General features: G+C 44.5%; 3 protein-coding genes across 3 annotated transcripts; all 3 read right to left on the bottom strand.

Moving 5' to 3' along the window:
* Positions 1 to 322: 322 nt before the first annotated feature.
* LOC144325258 (olfactory receptor 10S1-like) lies at positions 323 to 3651 on the bottom strand. Its single transcript, XM_077917977.1, has 2 exons — positions 2783 to 3651; positions 323 to 395 (listed from the first exon to the last, which is right to left on the bottom strand). Exons 1-2 carry the CDS (start codon positions 3649 to 3651, stop codon positions 323 to 325), a joined length of 942 nt encoding a protein of 313 aa, XP_077774103.1.
* Positions 3652 to 8116: 4465 nt separating this feature from the next.
* On the bottom strand, positions 8117 to 9055 carry LOC114583475 (olfactory receptor 10G6-like). The gene has a single exon (XM_028704793.2). The coding sequence runs from the start codon at positions 9053 to 9055 to the stop codon at positions 8117 to 8119; it is 939 nt and encodes a 312-aa protein (XP_028560626.2).
* A 6290-nt stretch (positions 9056 to 15345) lies between these two features.
* On the bottom strand, positions 15346 to 16272 carry LOC114583474 (olfactory receptor 10G4-like). The gene has a single exon (XM_028704792.2). It carries the CDS (start codon positions 16270 to 16272, stop codon positions 15346 to 15348), a length of 927 nt encoding a protein of 308 aa, XP_028560625.2.
* Between the last annotated feature and the right edge of the window lie 1402 nt (positions 16273 to 17674).

Consider the following 17674-nt stretch of genomic DNA (forward strand, 5'->3'; position numbering starts at 1 on the left):
CAAGATATCTCCAAAAGACTGAGTGTAGAGCACACAAAGCACAAAGCATTTATACAATTGTAGCAAGCACACAGTTGCATGATTTCCTGAGTCACTTGTGGCTAGGAATGCATACTTAAGTCAGGTATTCATCTACTTGGCTACAGAAAAGTTACTTCCTGACCCTCCCTTATCTCGAGCTCAGGTGTAACTGGGCTTGTAGCTCCAAATGTGGGGACATCTTGCAGTTCTGACAGTGGGAACATGGTTCTGCAGACTCAACACTGTTGTGCTCCTAAACTTGTGCAGAGCCTATTCGCCCTGTGGAATCTGATCTCCCAAACTATCGTTCCTGAGAAGCGGCATGCCTGTCGAACAATTTCCTCAATGCCCTTTCCACTTCCTTATTCCTCAGTGTGTATATGAATGGGTTCAACATGGGAGTGATCATGGTTTGGAACACAGCCAGTGCTCCATAGGTGGAGGCACTTGAAGATGGATGTAAATATATAAAGACTGGAGGCGCATACTGGAGCAGCACCACAGTAAGGTGAGCACTGCAAGTGGAGAAGGCCCGCCGCCTCTTCTCTCCTGCAGCTCCCAGCAACTGGAATTCAGGAAGAGATATTGTTAGGAGAACCTGACCTCCAGCATTGTTTAGGTATTGAACCATCATCTAGAGAGCTTCCCAGAAGGAGAACACATGCATATCTTAATAGAAGCATAGCTTTTGCATTCAGGTACACTCACCTCCTGTAAAGCTGCAGTGCTATGATGAATGTAGGCATTGTTTTCAATGTGGAACAGTTCCTGAGTGTCCACTAGTCTATATACTTGTACAGTCCAAACCACAGGGGGAAGGATACGCTCCATAGGGGGCTGAGAGGCCTTTGGCTGGTGCCCAGGGGATATCAGGAATGCTCCCTCCTTCGCTGGGTAGCCCCAATAACAGTAAGACAGGGAGGAAAACTACCATTTCAGTGGGAGCGGTTGATGCCGAAGGTTTCACTGACTCATCATAATATTTTTTTTAGCCATAGGAAACTAATGGGCAAGGAGAAAGTCTAGCCAGCAACTTTCTCCCTGACTCAATCCATGTGCATGGAGCTCTTCGTGGGGCTGAGTAGTGGCAGACCTTGGCACCTCAAATTTCAGCAGCACTCTGTGTGATGCCAAAATTCTGTGTGCCCCTCCCCCACCTCTTCCCTTCCATTCTACATCATAGTTGTGGCGCTCGCAAGGTTCTGTTGCCCAGTTCGAAAAACCGGTCATGTTTCCTGAAACCCATGTCTGGGCTGAGGAGCATTCAGCATTTGTTCCCCTTCCTCTCAGTTTGAAATGATACAGCCTTGAAATGAGAGGACGTGGTTTGGTTATATCCAGAACTGTGCTTAGCAAAACTGCTTGCCCCGCTCCCGCCCCCAACCAAGAACAATGGAACTTGCTGTTGGTTTTCCGAAGACCGGTTTTGAAATCTCAAAATTCCACAGTGCTCCTTATGTGAGGCTCTTAATTTATAAAGCCCTGTGCAAGTTGGGTCCAGGATAGGTTAAGAACTCCCTGAGCTCTTATCTCCCTGCCTTGAGATTACCCAGAGGGCATGGCTGTCATTCCTTACGCTACAGTGGCCCAGCTGGCTTCAATCAGAAGTCGGATATGTAGCCCTCATTTGCACTATACATTTAAAGAGATATCAAAGCACTTTAAACAGCCATGGCTTCGCCCAAAGAATCATGGGAATTCTGCTTTATTGAAGGTGCTGAGCATTGTTAGAAGACCCTTATTGCCCTCAGAGAGCTACCATTCCCAGAGTGCTTTAGTAGTTTGGATTTGATTTCCCGCTTTATCACTACCAGAAGGAGTCTCAAAGCGGCTAACATTCTCCTTTCCCTTCCTCCCCCACAACAAACACTTTGTGAGGTGAGTGGGGCTGAGAGACCTCAGAAAAGTGTGGCTAGCCCAAGGTCACCCAGCAGCTGCATGTGGAGGAGTGGGGACGTGAACCTGGTTCCCCAGATTACGAGACTACCGCTCTTAACCACTACACCACACTAGCTCTTTAACACTCAATTCCTCAATCCCTCTTCTCATGGACTGCTGAGGATTGTAACTGGGAGAGTTCCTTGAGGAACTAGAGTTCACAGGATTCTTTGGAGGAAGGCAAGGCAGTTTAAAGTGATATCATACTGCTTGAAATGTATAGTGCAGATTGAACTGGCGGCCATTGGATGAAGGAATCAAACTCAGACTATGTATCTCTCTATATATCTCAAATCGGAACAGAGTGGAAAGCAGGAAAGTGTTATAAATTAGGTGTCATGCAGGACTAAACAAGCTAGGATGCATATCCAAACAAGTGACACACACTCTGTTAAGTATAATTGTTTAATTCACACTGAAATAGAGATTGCTTGTATGTATATTACTAAAGGTTTAACATTAGAAAATTCCATTGGAGTAAAGAGAAGGCATACCACAGCTAAGAGTAAGAACATTCAAATCACTCACTACTATATTGTATGAAAGTTGGACCGCTCCAGTTCTGTCGCTCTATGTGTTTTTGCTTCTGGTCATGCCACCACTGGTATGTGTCCCTAAGAGGTTTTCACAGATGGGACTGTGGCCCTCATGTTGAAAATGGTTCCCCAACCCCTCTTCTATCCCGGTCCAATAAATCTGCTCCTAAATTTGTACAGAGCTTATCTGCCCTGTGGAATCTGACTGCCCAAACTATCGTTCCTGAGAAGCAATATGTCTCTTGAATGATTTCCTCAACGCTCTTTTCACTTCCTATTTCCGCAATGTGTATATGAATGGGTTCAACATAGGAGTGATGATGGTGTAGAAAACAGCCAGAGTCCCATAGGTGGAGGCACTTGAAGATGGACGCAAGTATATAAAGACTGGAGGTCCGTAGTAGAGCAGCACCACTGTAAGGTGAGCACTGCAAGTGGAGAAGGCCCGCCGCCTTCCCTCCGTTGTTTGGATTTTCAAAATGGCAGATGTGATGTAGGCATAGGAGATACATATGAGCACAAAGCAGCCGGCAGCCACGGCACCAATGTTGGCCAGTATGACGGCATGGTTCACAGCTGTGTCGGCACAGGCTAATTTGAGCACTGGTGGGATGTCACAAAAGAAGTAGTCCACTTGGTTGGGACCACAGTAGGGCAGACGGAACGTCAGGCTGGTATGGATAGCGGCATGAAAGGAACCAGTGAGCCAGGTCCCAGCTGTGAGACCAGAGCAGACCCTCCTGTTCATGAGTGTACTGTAGTTCAGCGGGCGGCAGATGGCAAGGTAGCGGTCATAAGCCATGACGGTGTAAAGGAAGCACTCGGTGCTTGCCAAAAAGTGGAAGGTATAGAGCTGGATGATGCAGCCTCCAAAGGAGATGGTTCTGTAGCTGGACCTTATGAAGCCCATCAAGACTTTGGGCACTGTGACAGAGGAGAGACAGGTGTCTAGGAAGGAGAGGTGGCAGAGGAAGAAGTACATGGGGAGACTATGGAGCTGGGGTTCAAACAAGATGGTGATCAGGATGAGGAGGTTCCCCATCACAGTCAGCATGTAGATGGCCAAGAAGATGAAGAAGAATAGAAGGGGGAGTTCGGCTGTGTTTGGCAACCCCTGCAGGATGAAGACCTTCACAGTTTGGTTGGCAGGGTCCATCTGATAGTACAGGAGGCAAGGAACAAAGTGAGTAATCTGAACCGAAGGGCAAGACAAGATCAAAGGATAACCAAAGGATGTGAGAACATGCACGTTGCAACATGCAGTTCAGTGGCTCACCACAAGGGGTAGTTACATATACAGTGGTACCTCGGGTTAAGTACTTAATTCGTTCCAGAGGTCCATACTTGGTAACCTGAAACTGTTCTTAACCTGAAGCACTACTTTAGCTAATGGGGCCTCCTGCTGCTGTCACGCCGCCAGAGCCCAATTTCTGTTCCTATCCTGAAGCAAAGTTCTAAACCTGAAGCACTATTTCTGGCTTAGTGGAGTGTGTAACCTGAAGCGTATGTAACCCGAGGTACCACTGTATACACAAAGGTTGGCAGTATGAGCCCTGCAGCTCCTAACAGGAAGAAAAGTAATTTAAGCATTCAAATGATGAAAGAAAATAATAATTGTCAGGCTCGTTTCATTTTCTCTGTCTCTGTCTCTGTCTCTGTCTCTGTCTCTGTCTCTGTCTCTTTCTCTTTCTTTATCCATTCCTTCTCCTTCTCCTTCTCCTTCTCCCTCTCCTTCTCCCTCTCCCTCCTTTTTCTCTTTTAACTGCCATAGGTATTTATTGCTAACCCTGATAACTATGTTCCACCTTCACTGTTGGAGGAAGGATGCTTCTGAATTCCACTTGCTTGAAATCGCAAGTAGGGAAAAGTGCTGCTGCATGGAAGTCCTTGCTTCCTAAGCTTCTCTTAGGCATCTACTAACTTGGCCACCATCATATCAGGATGCAGGACTAGAATTTGACATTTGGCTATTTTTACAAAAACAACGAAACCTCAAACTCAAAATTTAAAAGAAGATGTCACGTTTTCTTGATGGATATTAAAGCGTTGAGGTTTAAAAGTAAACTTCCTGAATTTCCAGGAATTTCCCTAAATTTCATCAGTGTTTTATAACGTTGTAAAAGAAAAGCCAATTTTAGAAGAATTAAATTCTCTGAAGTTTTGGAGGGGGACACTTTCCTCGCTTTGTCACAGCTGCTTTTTACAGATCTCGGTCTGCAAGCTTCCAGCATATTTTCCGGACAAGCATACAATGGGAACAAGCATTGCTTTCTACTGAACTAGCTTGCTGCTAGTCTGGATTCGTTTTAATTTTTAAAAATCATTTTAAAACATAAGAACATCCAAAGGCCTATCTGGTCCAGCATTCTGTTCTTACAGTCAACTGGAGGCCTATGAGACCTGAGTGCAGCAGCACTCTTCTCTCCTGTAGCTTCCAGCAACTGAAATTCAGAAAGAGATGTTCTAGCAGAACCTGCTCCCCAATGCTGTTTAAGGAATGAACCACCAGCTAGAGAGCTTCCGAGAAGGATATGTGCATATCTTAATAGAAGCATAACTTTTGCATTCAGATATTCTCACCTCCTGTAAACCTGCAGTGTGAAGATGAATATAGACATTGTTTTCAGTGTGGCACAGTTCTTGAGTGTCCACCAGTCTATATACTTGCACAGTCCAAGCCACAGCCTTCTAGGGGAAGGATACACTCCATGGGGGCCTGAGAGGGCCTTGGGTGATGCCCAGGGAGTATCAGGGATGGTCCCACCATTACGGGGGCAATCTTGTCGCTCTCTTCCTTTCGCCCAACGCGACTGACACAGCAACATTGTGCTGCTGATATCGGCAAGGGCATAACCAGCTAGGACAAATATAACAGTTTCCTCTGGGTATTCTAGCAGGATTACTTCATTAATTTCCCCTGTTGAGAGACAAAAGCTTCCTTTTCCTAGCAAACACAGGGGAGGGATAACTTTTACATAGCAAAAGCTACATTCCCTCTGGGTTTACAGGGGCCATACTCCAGTTGTAGGTGGGGCCAGAGGCAAAAGTAGACACAGCTAAGGATGTGAGTTTTACCTTTGTATAATAAGTTAATTTCTACACATGCTTGTATGCCTCTCTGTATCCTATTAGGCTGCCTGACGTTATGATTTTTTATTATGTTTTAATCATTGATGCTCTGTAATGTGTTTTTGGGATGCAGGTGGCGCTGTGGGTTAAACCACAGAGGCTAGGACTTACTGATCAGAAGGTCGGTGGTTCAAATCCCCGCGACAGGGTGAGCGCCCGTTGCTTGGTCCCTGCTCCTGCCAACCTAGCAGTTCAAAAGCACGTCAAAGTGCAAGTAGATAAATAGGTACCACTGCAGTGGGAAGGTAAATGGCGTTTCCGTGCGCTGCCCTGGTTCTCCAGAAGCGGCTTAGTCATGCTGGCCACATGACCTGGAAGCTGTACACTGGCTCCCTCAGCCAATAAAGCGAGATGAACGCCGCAACCCCAGAGTCGGTCACAACTGGACCTAATGGTCAGGGGTCCCTTTACCTTTACCTTTTAATGTGTTTTTAATGTGGTACACTGCCCTAGGATCTTCTGATAAAGGGTGAAATATAAATTGTAAGCATCATCATCATCAACATCATGCTTAAGCCATGAAGACACAACGATAGACTCCAACTTTGATGACTTTAGATTAGAGAGATTCATGGAGGATAAGGTTATCAGTGGTCACAAACCCTGATGGCTATGTTTTATCTCCACTGTATGAGTCTTAATTCCAGCTGCTGGAAAGTACAGGAGGGAAAAATGATGTTGCACTCAGGCCCTCCTTGAAAACTTCCCATGGGCATCTGGGTGGCCACTGTGAGAACAGGATGCTGGGCTAGATGAAACTGTGCCTGAACCAGCAGGGCTCTCATTCTATTCTCCATTCAGGCAAGCAAGGAGCATTGTCAGAGCTCCCTGTCACATTCCAGCCAGGCAAGAGGAGAGTATGAAGCAGGGCTGATCAGGGGTGTGGCTTGGGAAAGGGGGTGTGGCCTAGACACATGGGCAGAGGAGGGAGGGAAGACACCCACCTGTCCTGTTCCAGAACTGAACTACCTGCAACACGATTGGTCAGTTCACGGAAGCCACACCTATCACTCAGTCTGATTGCCAGTTGCATTGCTAGAATGCGCTACAATGTGACCCCAGTGAGCATCTCAGTTTCAAATATTCTGATTATTTCTACTTTTAGTAGAAATTTTATTTACTTGAAATTTTATTTTATTTACTTGATTTAAGGGGGCAGAGGATTGCATTTGGTCCTCGGTCTCGAGGTTGCCACCCCTACTATAACATTTACCAGGGAGTAAGTCCTTACTCCTCTACCACCACCTCCACACACCCCTTCATTTGTCCTGCTTTGCACATTGAGTTTTTTGCCTAGTGGGAATGTGTCATCAGACTCTTATAGTGCCATCTTGCTTCTCTGGATGAATCCATTCATCTTGCTTCCCTGGATGGATAAATAAGTGTGTGTGTGTGTGTGTGTGTGTGTGTGTGTGTACAAAGCTTGCTGTATAAGACTAAAATTTACGTGCGTTGCTCCGCTGACTCTGGTCAGTCGCCCAAAGGAGTTGCAGCCAGGTGGGGGGGAGGGGTGATGAAGAAGCCAAAGCAAATTGGTTCAGCCTGCCTGAGGATTTTATATCTTCCTGCCACCCCAAGTTAAGAGCATAGATAGCCTTGTGTTGCTGCAGTTGTACAGCTTGAGCAGGTGAGAACTTGGTGAGAAAAGTTTGTTGAGTTCTGCCATGGCTGGTGCTTATTCCCATCAGAAGCGTGAATCTTGGAAGGCCGTCTCCCTGCCATGCAGCCCCTTTCCACTTGGCCTGGGAGCACAGGGCCCTGATTGACTTCAGCTACAGAACCCGAGGCTGTTAAACGGACTCTTGGGCTGGGGTATTTTTTATGGGTTTTGTTGGGGAGGTTGTTGCTGTTATTGTTATACCAAAAAAAAAATCTTTAGATCTTATTATGTGGAAATTGTTTAATTTTGTTGTGTATTTTTGTGTATTTTGTAACTAGTTTTGTTATGTCAGAATTGTGTGGGTTTTTTCCTAGTTGTAAGCTGCCTTGAGCATGGTTTCAACTATGGAAAGGTGGCATACAAACAAAATTACATATATACATACATGACTTTATATGTATGCCACCTTTGCACAGTTAAAACCATGCTCAAGGCAACTTACATTTTTAAAAAAATGCATAACTACAACATAACAAAAGTAGTCATAAACATTTAAAAAATACCCAACGAAATAGAACAATTTCCATATAAATCACAACAAGATCTAGAATAAAGATACAGAAAAACCAACAGCACCCCCACAACAAACCCCAGCCCCATATGTATGGGGAAGTTGATTCATCCCACATTCCCTTTCCCGTATGCCCACCTTTAAGAAAACTGATTAGCTAGAAACATTCTTTAGATCACCCAAGATTCTTGTTCACCACAGACACCATTGGAAAATGAACACATTTCTATTATGCACCAACATAGTATAAGATAGCATTCCCCATATTGTCTGAGTGAACACAGCTAATGGCCAGTGAAATCCTATTAGCTGCCCAGGTAATCATTCAATTGGTGAGGACATTTTCCTGCTCCACAGCTTTCTTAATGCACACTTCATCTCCTTGTTCCTCAATGTATAAATGACGGGATTCAGGAGTGGGGTTACAGTGGTGTAGAACACAGCCACCACTCCGTCCAGTGGGTCTTCAGACCCTGGTCTCAGATAGATGAACACTAGGGGAACATAGTAAGTTATGACAACTGTGATGTGAGCAGCGCAAGTGGAGAATGCTCGGCGGCGTCCCTCAGCACTACGGATCCTCAGGATTGCAGAGATGATGTACACGTAGGATGTGAGGATGAGGAAGAAGCAGGTCATGGCCAAGAAGCCAATGTCTACAAAGGTCACCATCTCATTGAGTGCCGTGTCAGCACAGGCCAGCTTAAGCACAGCGGGGATGTCACAGAAGATATAGCCCACTTGGTCCCCATGGCCATAGGGCAAGTGGAAGGTGAGAGTGGTCTGTATCATAGAGTGCAAGGAGCCCCCAAACCAGGTCCCAAAGGAGAGGCAGAGGCAAGCTTTATGGCTCATAATAGTGCCGTAACGGAGCGGCTTGCAGATGGCCAGGAAGCGGTCATAGGCCATGACGGTATAAAGGAAACATTCAGTGCAGCCCAGGAAGTGGAAGAAGAAGAGTTGGGTCACGCAACCACCAAAGGAGATGACCCCACCACCTTCAAGAAACCCAGCGACCACCTTGGGTACCACCACTGAGGAGACAGTCATATCCAAGAAGGACAAGTGGCAAAGGAACCAATACATAGGTTTGTGCAGCCGGGGCTCAAATGCCACTGCCAAGAGGATCATGAGGTTTCCTATGAAGGTGAGCAGGTAGATGAGCAAGAAGAAGAGGAACAATGGGACTCGTAGTTCACGGGGATAAGGAAACCCGACAATGATGAAATGGTACTGTCCCGTTTGGTTTTCACACTCCATGTAACTTAATGTTCACCTTAGCGTTGTGAATTATTAGACTGCAAAATCCAAACAAGGGAGAGAAGGGGTTGGCATGCCACATCAACTGCTCAGTTCTGGATAAAATTACTTGTAGCCACTTAGGTTATTTCTAGGAGATAAAATGAAAGTACAGATAAAATTAACATTGCGGGTGGGTGGCAGATTCCAAACTGTACCCTCAATTTTCACATGGAATATCAAACGTCTAGACCATTAGTTATATGAATTTCAAACTAGGTGTTCAAGTTTTTAGTTGGACTGCTATGCTCAGAGATTAATTTTGCTGAAAATCATAGTAAAGGTAAAGGGACCCCTGACCATTAGGTCCAGTCACGAATGACTCTGGGGTTGCAATGCTCATCTCGCTTTACTGGCCGAGGGAGCCGGCGTACAGCTTTCAGGTGATGTGGCCAGCATGACTAAGCTGCTTCTGGTGAACCAGAGCAGCACACGGAAATGCTGTTTACCTTCCCGCCGGAGCAGTTCCTATTTCTCTACTTGCACTTTGACATGCTTTCAAACTGCTAGGTTGGCAGGAGCTGGGATCGAGCAACGGGAGCTCACCCCGTTGCAGGGATTCGAACGGCTGACCTTCTGATCGGCAAGCCCTAGGCTCTGTGGTTTAGACCACAGCATCACCCGCATCCCCCACAGCGCCCCCCGTGTTCATAGTACTGATCGCCAAATAAAGTTGTTCGAGCTGTAAGAGTAGGTTGTTTTGCTTTGTTTTTTGTAAGGATTTCATTCTTCACTAGCAGGTTTTTGTATTATAGCTTTGTACAGTAGCCAAAACACAAGTTAATTTTTTGTAACTCCAATTTCAGAAGACCTTGGCTACAACTGAAAACAGAAGTTGTCTCTGAAACTTAATACAGTGGTACCTCGGGTTAAGTACTTAATTTGTTCCGGAGGTCCGTTCTTAACATGAAACTGTTCTTAACCTGAAGCACCACTTTAGCTAATGGGGCCTCCTGTTGCCGCCGCCGCGCGATTTCTGTTCTCATCCTGAAGCAAAGTTCTTAACCCGAGGTACTATTTCTGGGTTAGCAGAGTCTGTAACCTGAAGTGTATGTAACCTGAAGCGTATGTAACCCAAGGTACCACTGTATCATCTCTGTTTACTCACTCCAGCTATTCTCCAGGAATAACATAAAACAGGTCTCACTTTCAATCCCAGGCATCTCTAGGTAGGTCTGGGAGAGACCTCCTGCCTAAAACCCTGTAGAGCCACCCAGGTCTGACACAGAATATAACAGCTCTGTATGATCCTAAGAAACAAAAATGACACTGGCTTGCCATAAAAATTGGCTTGGCACACGAATCTTACAAGCCATGCTAAAATTCAGTCTGGGAGGCAATTATCAAACAAGTATTCTCAGATCCAGAATTTGCAAAACAATTGAATTCCGAATGTGTCCATTTTGGTTCCATTTCTTTCTTAAAGATGAAAGGTGATTCTCTCAGAAACAGAATATACCCTTTGGTTCAAACCCTGAAATCGTCACCTGCCGAAATAATCTCAGGAAACAGAGATGGGGGAAATCAATACTGGCCTGAGACTCTGGGGAGCTGATGCAATAAAGGATGATAGTCTATCTCAGCAGAATGGAGTTTCCTAGGTTCTGAAGCTCAATAGTTCTAGATATTGACTGTGTTCAGAGACAACACCAAATTGTGGTATGGTGTTTCAAGAATGTACACTCATCTTCCCTTTCTCTCCTCTGATATAGGCATAAGGAGATGATAAGATGCTTCAGGTTCTTTCAGGTTCTGATTTAGAGTAACCAATGTTTAGTGTGCCTTATGTTCCTGTGTCATCCAAACTCCTTAACTGTGGTTAATGATGGTTAGCAAAAACCTAGTCGGTTATTAATTGATGCTGTTGTTGTTATTTAAATGTAATTAATAAATTATTATTTATTAAATTTGCATCAGCTGTGGTTTGTCATTGGCTTGTTTCTATTGATAGATAAGAGTAACTACAGTTTGCCCAGGTTTTGATGGCACAGCAAACTGCGGTTAATCAAAACTTCTCCTCACAGTGGCAAAGGAGAGAAGAGCATGCAGAACTGGAGAAAACTAGCAGGACTGGCCAAAGACATTCAGGATAAACAGCAAATGACATTCAGGATAAACAGCAGCTGCTTGAGATGACTGTCCACTCCACCTGATAGCAGAGCTGGTCCTGGTGGTAGATGATGTCTTATAATGCTTAACTATGTTGAACTCATCCCATCACAAAATCTTACCTTTCTGCTTGATGTAATGTCAGATGTTCTATAGCCTGCAGAAATTGAAGCTCTCTTTATTTTACGCCGCAGTCCTTTCCAGTGTTTCCTTAGTCTTCTTTCTCTGCATTTCAAAACAGTCACCACTCTTAAACATAAAGTCAATGCCTAGGTGAGAAAAGAACTCCAATCCTTTCTCAGCTTAGGCTTGTTCACATGTTACACTGAACAGAGGTAGACATGTACAAGTTTCTATGTGAAAGAGTCTACACTTGTTGATCTGTACAATTCTGCTGTTGTGTACACATGTACACACTGTACACTCATTGAACATTATATGTGAATAGCTGTATGAGCGTATAGCTCAACTATTTGGGTATGCAGGTACACAGATTGTACTCTTTTTGACTGTGGCATATGAGCAACCTGTGTATCTCTTTAACCTGAAACCATAGAAGACAAAAATATTCTCCTGTTACAGTAAAATAATCTCTAATCCAAAATCACTCCAGAATGCATGCTGTGAGCATAACAATAACTCTCACTTTGTCTTGGGTATTTCACCAATGGTTCTGGGATTCACCTAGTCCTAGATGGTAGCAACATGGCAATTTATGTCATCAGGCTTCATCACCACCAGTTCCCATAACATCAATCTATTTCCCTCAGGATCACCCACAGCCACCTAGTGGGTGGGGATTTCATTTGTTTTCAAAATACAGTGGTACCTCTGGTTAAGAACTTAATTCATTCTGAAGGTCCGTTCTTAACTTGAAACTGTTCTTAACCTGAGGCACCACTTTAGCTAATGGGGCCTCCTGCTGCCGCTACTGCGCGATTTCTGTTCTCATCCTGAAGCAAAGTTCATAACCCGAGGTACTATTTCTGGGTTAGCGGAGTCTGTAACCTGAAGCGTCTGTAACCTGAAGCATATGTAACCCGAGGTACCACTGTAAATCTATAATGATATCTCATGTTGGCAAACTATAATGAGAGGTATTGAAAGGGGGGAGGTGGTGGTATATTATTACTGTTACATTATATATTGCATTTATGTATCACCTTTTCTCCAAGCGAATCCAGGGATTGCATCAATGATTAAAACAAATACAAAAAATGAGGTTCATAAATAACATAAGACTCGTTTAAAACACACGGTCAGTTACATCATTCAGTAGATGTCAGGGATTGGACTCAACTACCTGACATTTAGAAGACAATAATTTATTTGTACCCCGCCCATCTGGCTGGGCCTCCCCAGACACTCTGGGTGGCTTCCAACAAAAATTAAAAATACATTAAAATGTCACACATTAAAAACTTCCCTAAACAGGGCTGCCTTCAGAGCAGCTTCATCACGCTGGCCACGTGACCCGGAAGTGTCTGCGGACAGCGCTGGCTCCCGGCCTCTAGAGTGAGATGAGCGCACAACCCTAGAGTCTGTCAAGACTGGCCCGTACGGGCAGGGGTACCTTTACCTTTACCTTTAATTGGCTTTATAAATTGTATTATGATTTGGCACGATTTGATATTGTAATAATGTGGCCCAAATTGGAGTGTTATCAATGAAAAAGTCATAAAAATTGTATTTTATAAAAAATTAAGTGCTGCCACCAGAGGCAGTGATGGCCAACAACATGGAAGGCTTTGAGAGGATTAGACAAATTTACAGCATATAAGACTATGATCTACTAGCCATCATAGCTATGCTCTTCCTCCATAGTCAGAGGCAGTCATGCTTTTGAATACCAGTTGCCAGACACTGCAGCAGGGGACAGAGTGCTTGTGTGCTTTGGTTTCATTTGCCGATTTCTTCCGAACTTCTGGTTAGTCGCTACAAGAACAGGATGCTGGACTAGATGGGCCATGAACCTGATCCAGCAGGCTTTTATGTTCTTACCCACCAAACTACATGTAGACCTACAGCACTTTTGCCCCTTTATTCAGTTGAAAAGGTCTAGTGGCTTACATAAAATCAACAATAAACAATATAATTATGGCCCACAGGCTTAAAATCCATAAACAGGGGTGAGCAGAAGGCAAAGGAAGATCTTCTGGTAGATTGGCAAGAGTTTCTGACTCCTAATAGTTTTCCCATAGCAACAACCACAAGGAGTTGTTGTTAGGCCTCTCCTCCTCAAGGAGGGGAGGTGTTGTGGGCGGGACGCGATTTCTGCGTCACACAGGGGGCGTTATGCCCCCTTCCCCACTCACCTGGCTGGCGCACCACGCCCACAGGTAAGTGCCCAACCGGGCGGCTTGGAGGGGGCGTGGTTTGCAGTTGGAGATACTGCTGTGCCAGCCATTCTGCCTCACTTTTCGCCTTCCCGTCGCGAGTCACCCACCCACCACTCCCTTAGGGCTTAGGGCTTAGCTTTTCGCTTGAGCTTGCTATGGACCTTTGGTTGGTCACCCAGGTTGCCCAGGGGGCCTGGTAGGAATTTTTCCAACTGGCATTAGGCCTTTTGGTTTTTTCGCCTGCCTCATAGCAATCGTCACAACTTTCTTGGTATTTGGCGGTTAGGCATTGGAATGTGTTGTTGGTGTGTGGAAGGGCTAGGTGTGGCCATTGCCTACCCCTTCAAATTTGGGTATTCTGTTAAAGGAATCCGGCGGTCGTGGATCCTGTCCGATGCCTGTGTGGTGGGGGGCCATGGCACGACCCTCGGTGACATCAGGGGAGAGCTTATAGTTGTATTGGCATCAACAGGCTCCACCTTCTGGTGAATAAACCCCCTTCAGGCTCACCCCTCTCCGAGTGGGTGGAGTCAATCTGTCGTGGTCCAATGCCTAAACCAATACCTTTTCACTTGTTGTAATCAATAAAGTTGTGGCCTTTTCTTGCCCATTAACCTTATACACTGTGTCCGTGTGTCTTCATTCCACAAAGCGGGGATCGGGTCCTCGAACCACAATCTATCTATCTATCTATCTATCTATCTGTATAAAAATATATATAACAGTGGTTTACAACATTGCCATTGTTATTATTATTTCAGTTTATTAGTTGCTACCCACATAAGGCAGCTCCAAGCAACTTGCAGAATTTGAGAGCATAAAGCATGACACAAAATAAAAAAGAAAAGTACATTACAATAAAAGTCATACAATAATCTATAAACAGACCCATAAACAGCAGCAAAACTTGCAGCAAGATGATAGGTGATGAGCAGAGCAGAGCTTGAATTTTAGCACATATGATACTGTGCCAGGGACAGCCAAGATACAATTAGATGTCTTAATGCAGAATTGGATTAATCAGGTTATTTATTTATTATTTATACCACTTAACTGCAATTGTCTCTCAGCAGTGTACAATAAGCTGAACAAATACAATAGTGACAAACTCCATTACAAGCCAGCTATAAAATCAGAAATGTCCTTAAATTCTTACTGAAATAAAAAGTTACCGACTAGTCTCCAGAAGTTCCATCAGGGAGTGGCCCTGTCTCATCTCAGTTGGCAGGGCGTTCCACAAAATTGAACCCACCATATTGAATGCATGATGCTTCATGAATATGGGCTGTGCCACCAAATTATTGGAGACAAATAACCATAACTCCCCTGAAGACCTCAGTGTTCCAGCAGGGATGTGTAGAAAGAGGCAGGTGGAAGATTCAGTTTCAAAAAACAAAAACAAAAAACGGTGGGTGGGTGGGTGGAAGGGATGAAACATCCCACCGCCGTTATTCTCACAGCAACCCATGAAGTAGGTCAGGTCAAGAGATTATGACTGAACCAGAAACAGTTTGTTCCCCCTTTCATAGTACTAGAACCAGGGCCATGGAACGAAGCTGAAAGCAAAGAGATTCAAGATGGAAGAAGGGTATTCATCATCCCATACACTCCATTAGACTGCGAATTTTGCTACCACAGGACATGGTGAGAGCCACCAACAAAGATGGTTTTAGAATAGGATTGGAGAAGTTGATGGAGGATACAGCAATTGGTGGCTACTGGTAACGAGGGCTACATAGTGACCAGTTTACTTGAACTCACCACTTGCCAAGCTCTCTCTCTCCTTCATTCCTTCCCTTTTATTCAGGAAGATATCTTCCTAAATACAAGTTTCTTCATTGCCCTTTTGATTTCTTCACTTCTCAAGGAATAGATGATGGGGTTTAGTGCAGGGGTGATAGCTGTGTAAAAAATGGACATCACCTTCTGAACCGAGTTGGTTGTGGCTGGCTGCAAATATATGAGGACACAAGGGACGTAGAGAGTCAAGACCACGATGAGGTGGGCTGTGCAGGTGGAGAAAGCTTTTCTCTTTCCTTCCTCCGAGCGCATCTTCAGTATGGTGGCAACAATATGTGCATAGGAGCCCGCGATCAAGATGAAGCAACAGAGGGCAACCACGCCAACATTGATCATGATGACAACTTTGTTTATCGATGTGTCAGCACAGGCCACTTTGAGCAAAGGTGGGACATCACAGAAGTAGTGCTCAAGCTCATAAGGGCCACAGTAAGGGAGACGGAAAGTGAGGACGGTCTGAATAGTGGAATGGATGGTCCCGACGAGGCACGTTCCAGCCATGAACTGGGCACAAACCATCTTGCTCATAATGGAAGAGTAGCGAAGGGGGTTGCATATGGCCACATAACGATCAAAGGCCATGACAGTGAGGAGAAAGCCCTCTGTGCCCCCACAGAAGTGGAAGAAGTAAAGCTGAGCCACACAGCTCTGGTAAGAGATGCTTTGAGAGCCATTGATGAATCCAGCCATCATCTTCGGAACGGTGGTAGTGCAGTAACATACATCTAAGAGGGACAGTTCAGAGAGGAAGTAGTACATAGGGGAGTGGAGCTGAGGACTGAGGCGGATTGTGAAGAGTATGACGGCATTCCCGAGCAACGTCAAGAGGTAGATGGCAAGAAAGAGAGTGAAAAAGATCTGAAGACCCTGGACTTCAGAGAAACCCAGGAGAGTGAATTTAATCACAAGAGTGAAGTTGTCTTTCTCCATCTACCTTCAATTGATTGTTGTGGTTGTTAATGGCACACACCTGAATGTGGGAAGAAAATGAGAATTTTGAGGAGGGGAAGAGGAGGAGGAGGAGAAACTAATCAGTCCATTTTGATTTATCTCCATTTCATTTTTTCCAATCAAGTTTGCCACATTTCCACATCAATTTCCTTTTTTAAAAAATCCTCATGGAAATTCACCGGCATTTTTCCCAATATAGTCAGAATTCTACATGCAATTATGGCTAATAGACACATTTTGGCAAATAATTTTGCCTAACATAATGCATTCTGTATATTGATTTCACTAATATATGCATTTCTATGCACTCTTCCCCCTATTATGTGCATTTTTGTACACAGCATTTGCTTAGAGAGCAGCATTGTGAAATACAGAGAATAGCCAATTTTGATGGGTAGCTGTGTTTTCGTTCACTTTTTATTTCAGGAAGTTGAAACTAGGCAGGTTTGCTTCTCTGTTCTTCCAGCACCCACTTCCCACAGCCACTTCCCACAGCACAGTCTCCCTAATCAAATTAGGAGTGATATGCAGATCAGGTGTGTTCTCACCCTGAAATATCTGGGTTGAGGAGATAGCCCTCTTGAAGTCATACTGAGCTATGAGAACATCGATTCTTAACTATGGACCTTTTCAATCGGCAGTATTTGAACTTACCTGAACCACAAATAAGCCGGCAAAAATCAGTTGCATTGGCCTTCAAATGCAGAACATAGTTGTATCTATCTGACAGAAGATCTCCCTGTCTTTATAAGAGCTCTGGGATGTCTCCAGACAATGACTCTTGCATCAAAGTCAATACGTGATCTACAAGAACATGAGTCCCTCAACTATGGAAATTTCCAGTTGGAAGGATTTGAACTGTTGGTAAAACTGAATGTCAGATTAGTTGTATTCGCGTGCACAATATTCTTGCATCTTGCAAATACTCTGACAAATAGATCTCCCTGTATTTTTAGAGAGGGGTGATCCAAGTCAATGACCCATGCAGCTTCTTTAGCTGCCTTGAGAAGGAGCCAGTGTTTGCATCTTCTTCAGAAGTTGCAAGACGCTTCAACGAGAAGCTCAAGAATGTACAAGGACAAAACAAATGTCTTCCTCAGCCACATTTCAAGGTTGGTTTGAGTACACCAGCTGGGGGAGTTATGAACCCTCTTCTCACCATATCTCTGGTTCTTATTCATCATGGGAGTCGAGAATTCTCCCCAAGCATATTTTGACATCAGTTTGGTGACTCCAAGGAAAAGTACCTTAAAGGATCTACACACCAAGTTTAATGAGCAATTACTGGTGTTTGCATCATTTGTGCAGAATAATAACTACCAGTGAGAAATGAGACTTTTGTTGTATTTGTTTCCATGCAGTATTTTATCTCTCCAAAGGA

This window comes from Podarcis muralis, chromosome 13, assembly GCF_964188315.1.
Source record: "Podarcis muralis chromosome 13, rPodMur119.hap1.1, whole genome shotgun sequence".
Lineage (NCBI taxonomy): Eukaryota > Metazoa > Chordata > Lepidosauria > Squamata > Lacertidae > Podarcis > Podarcis muralis.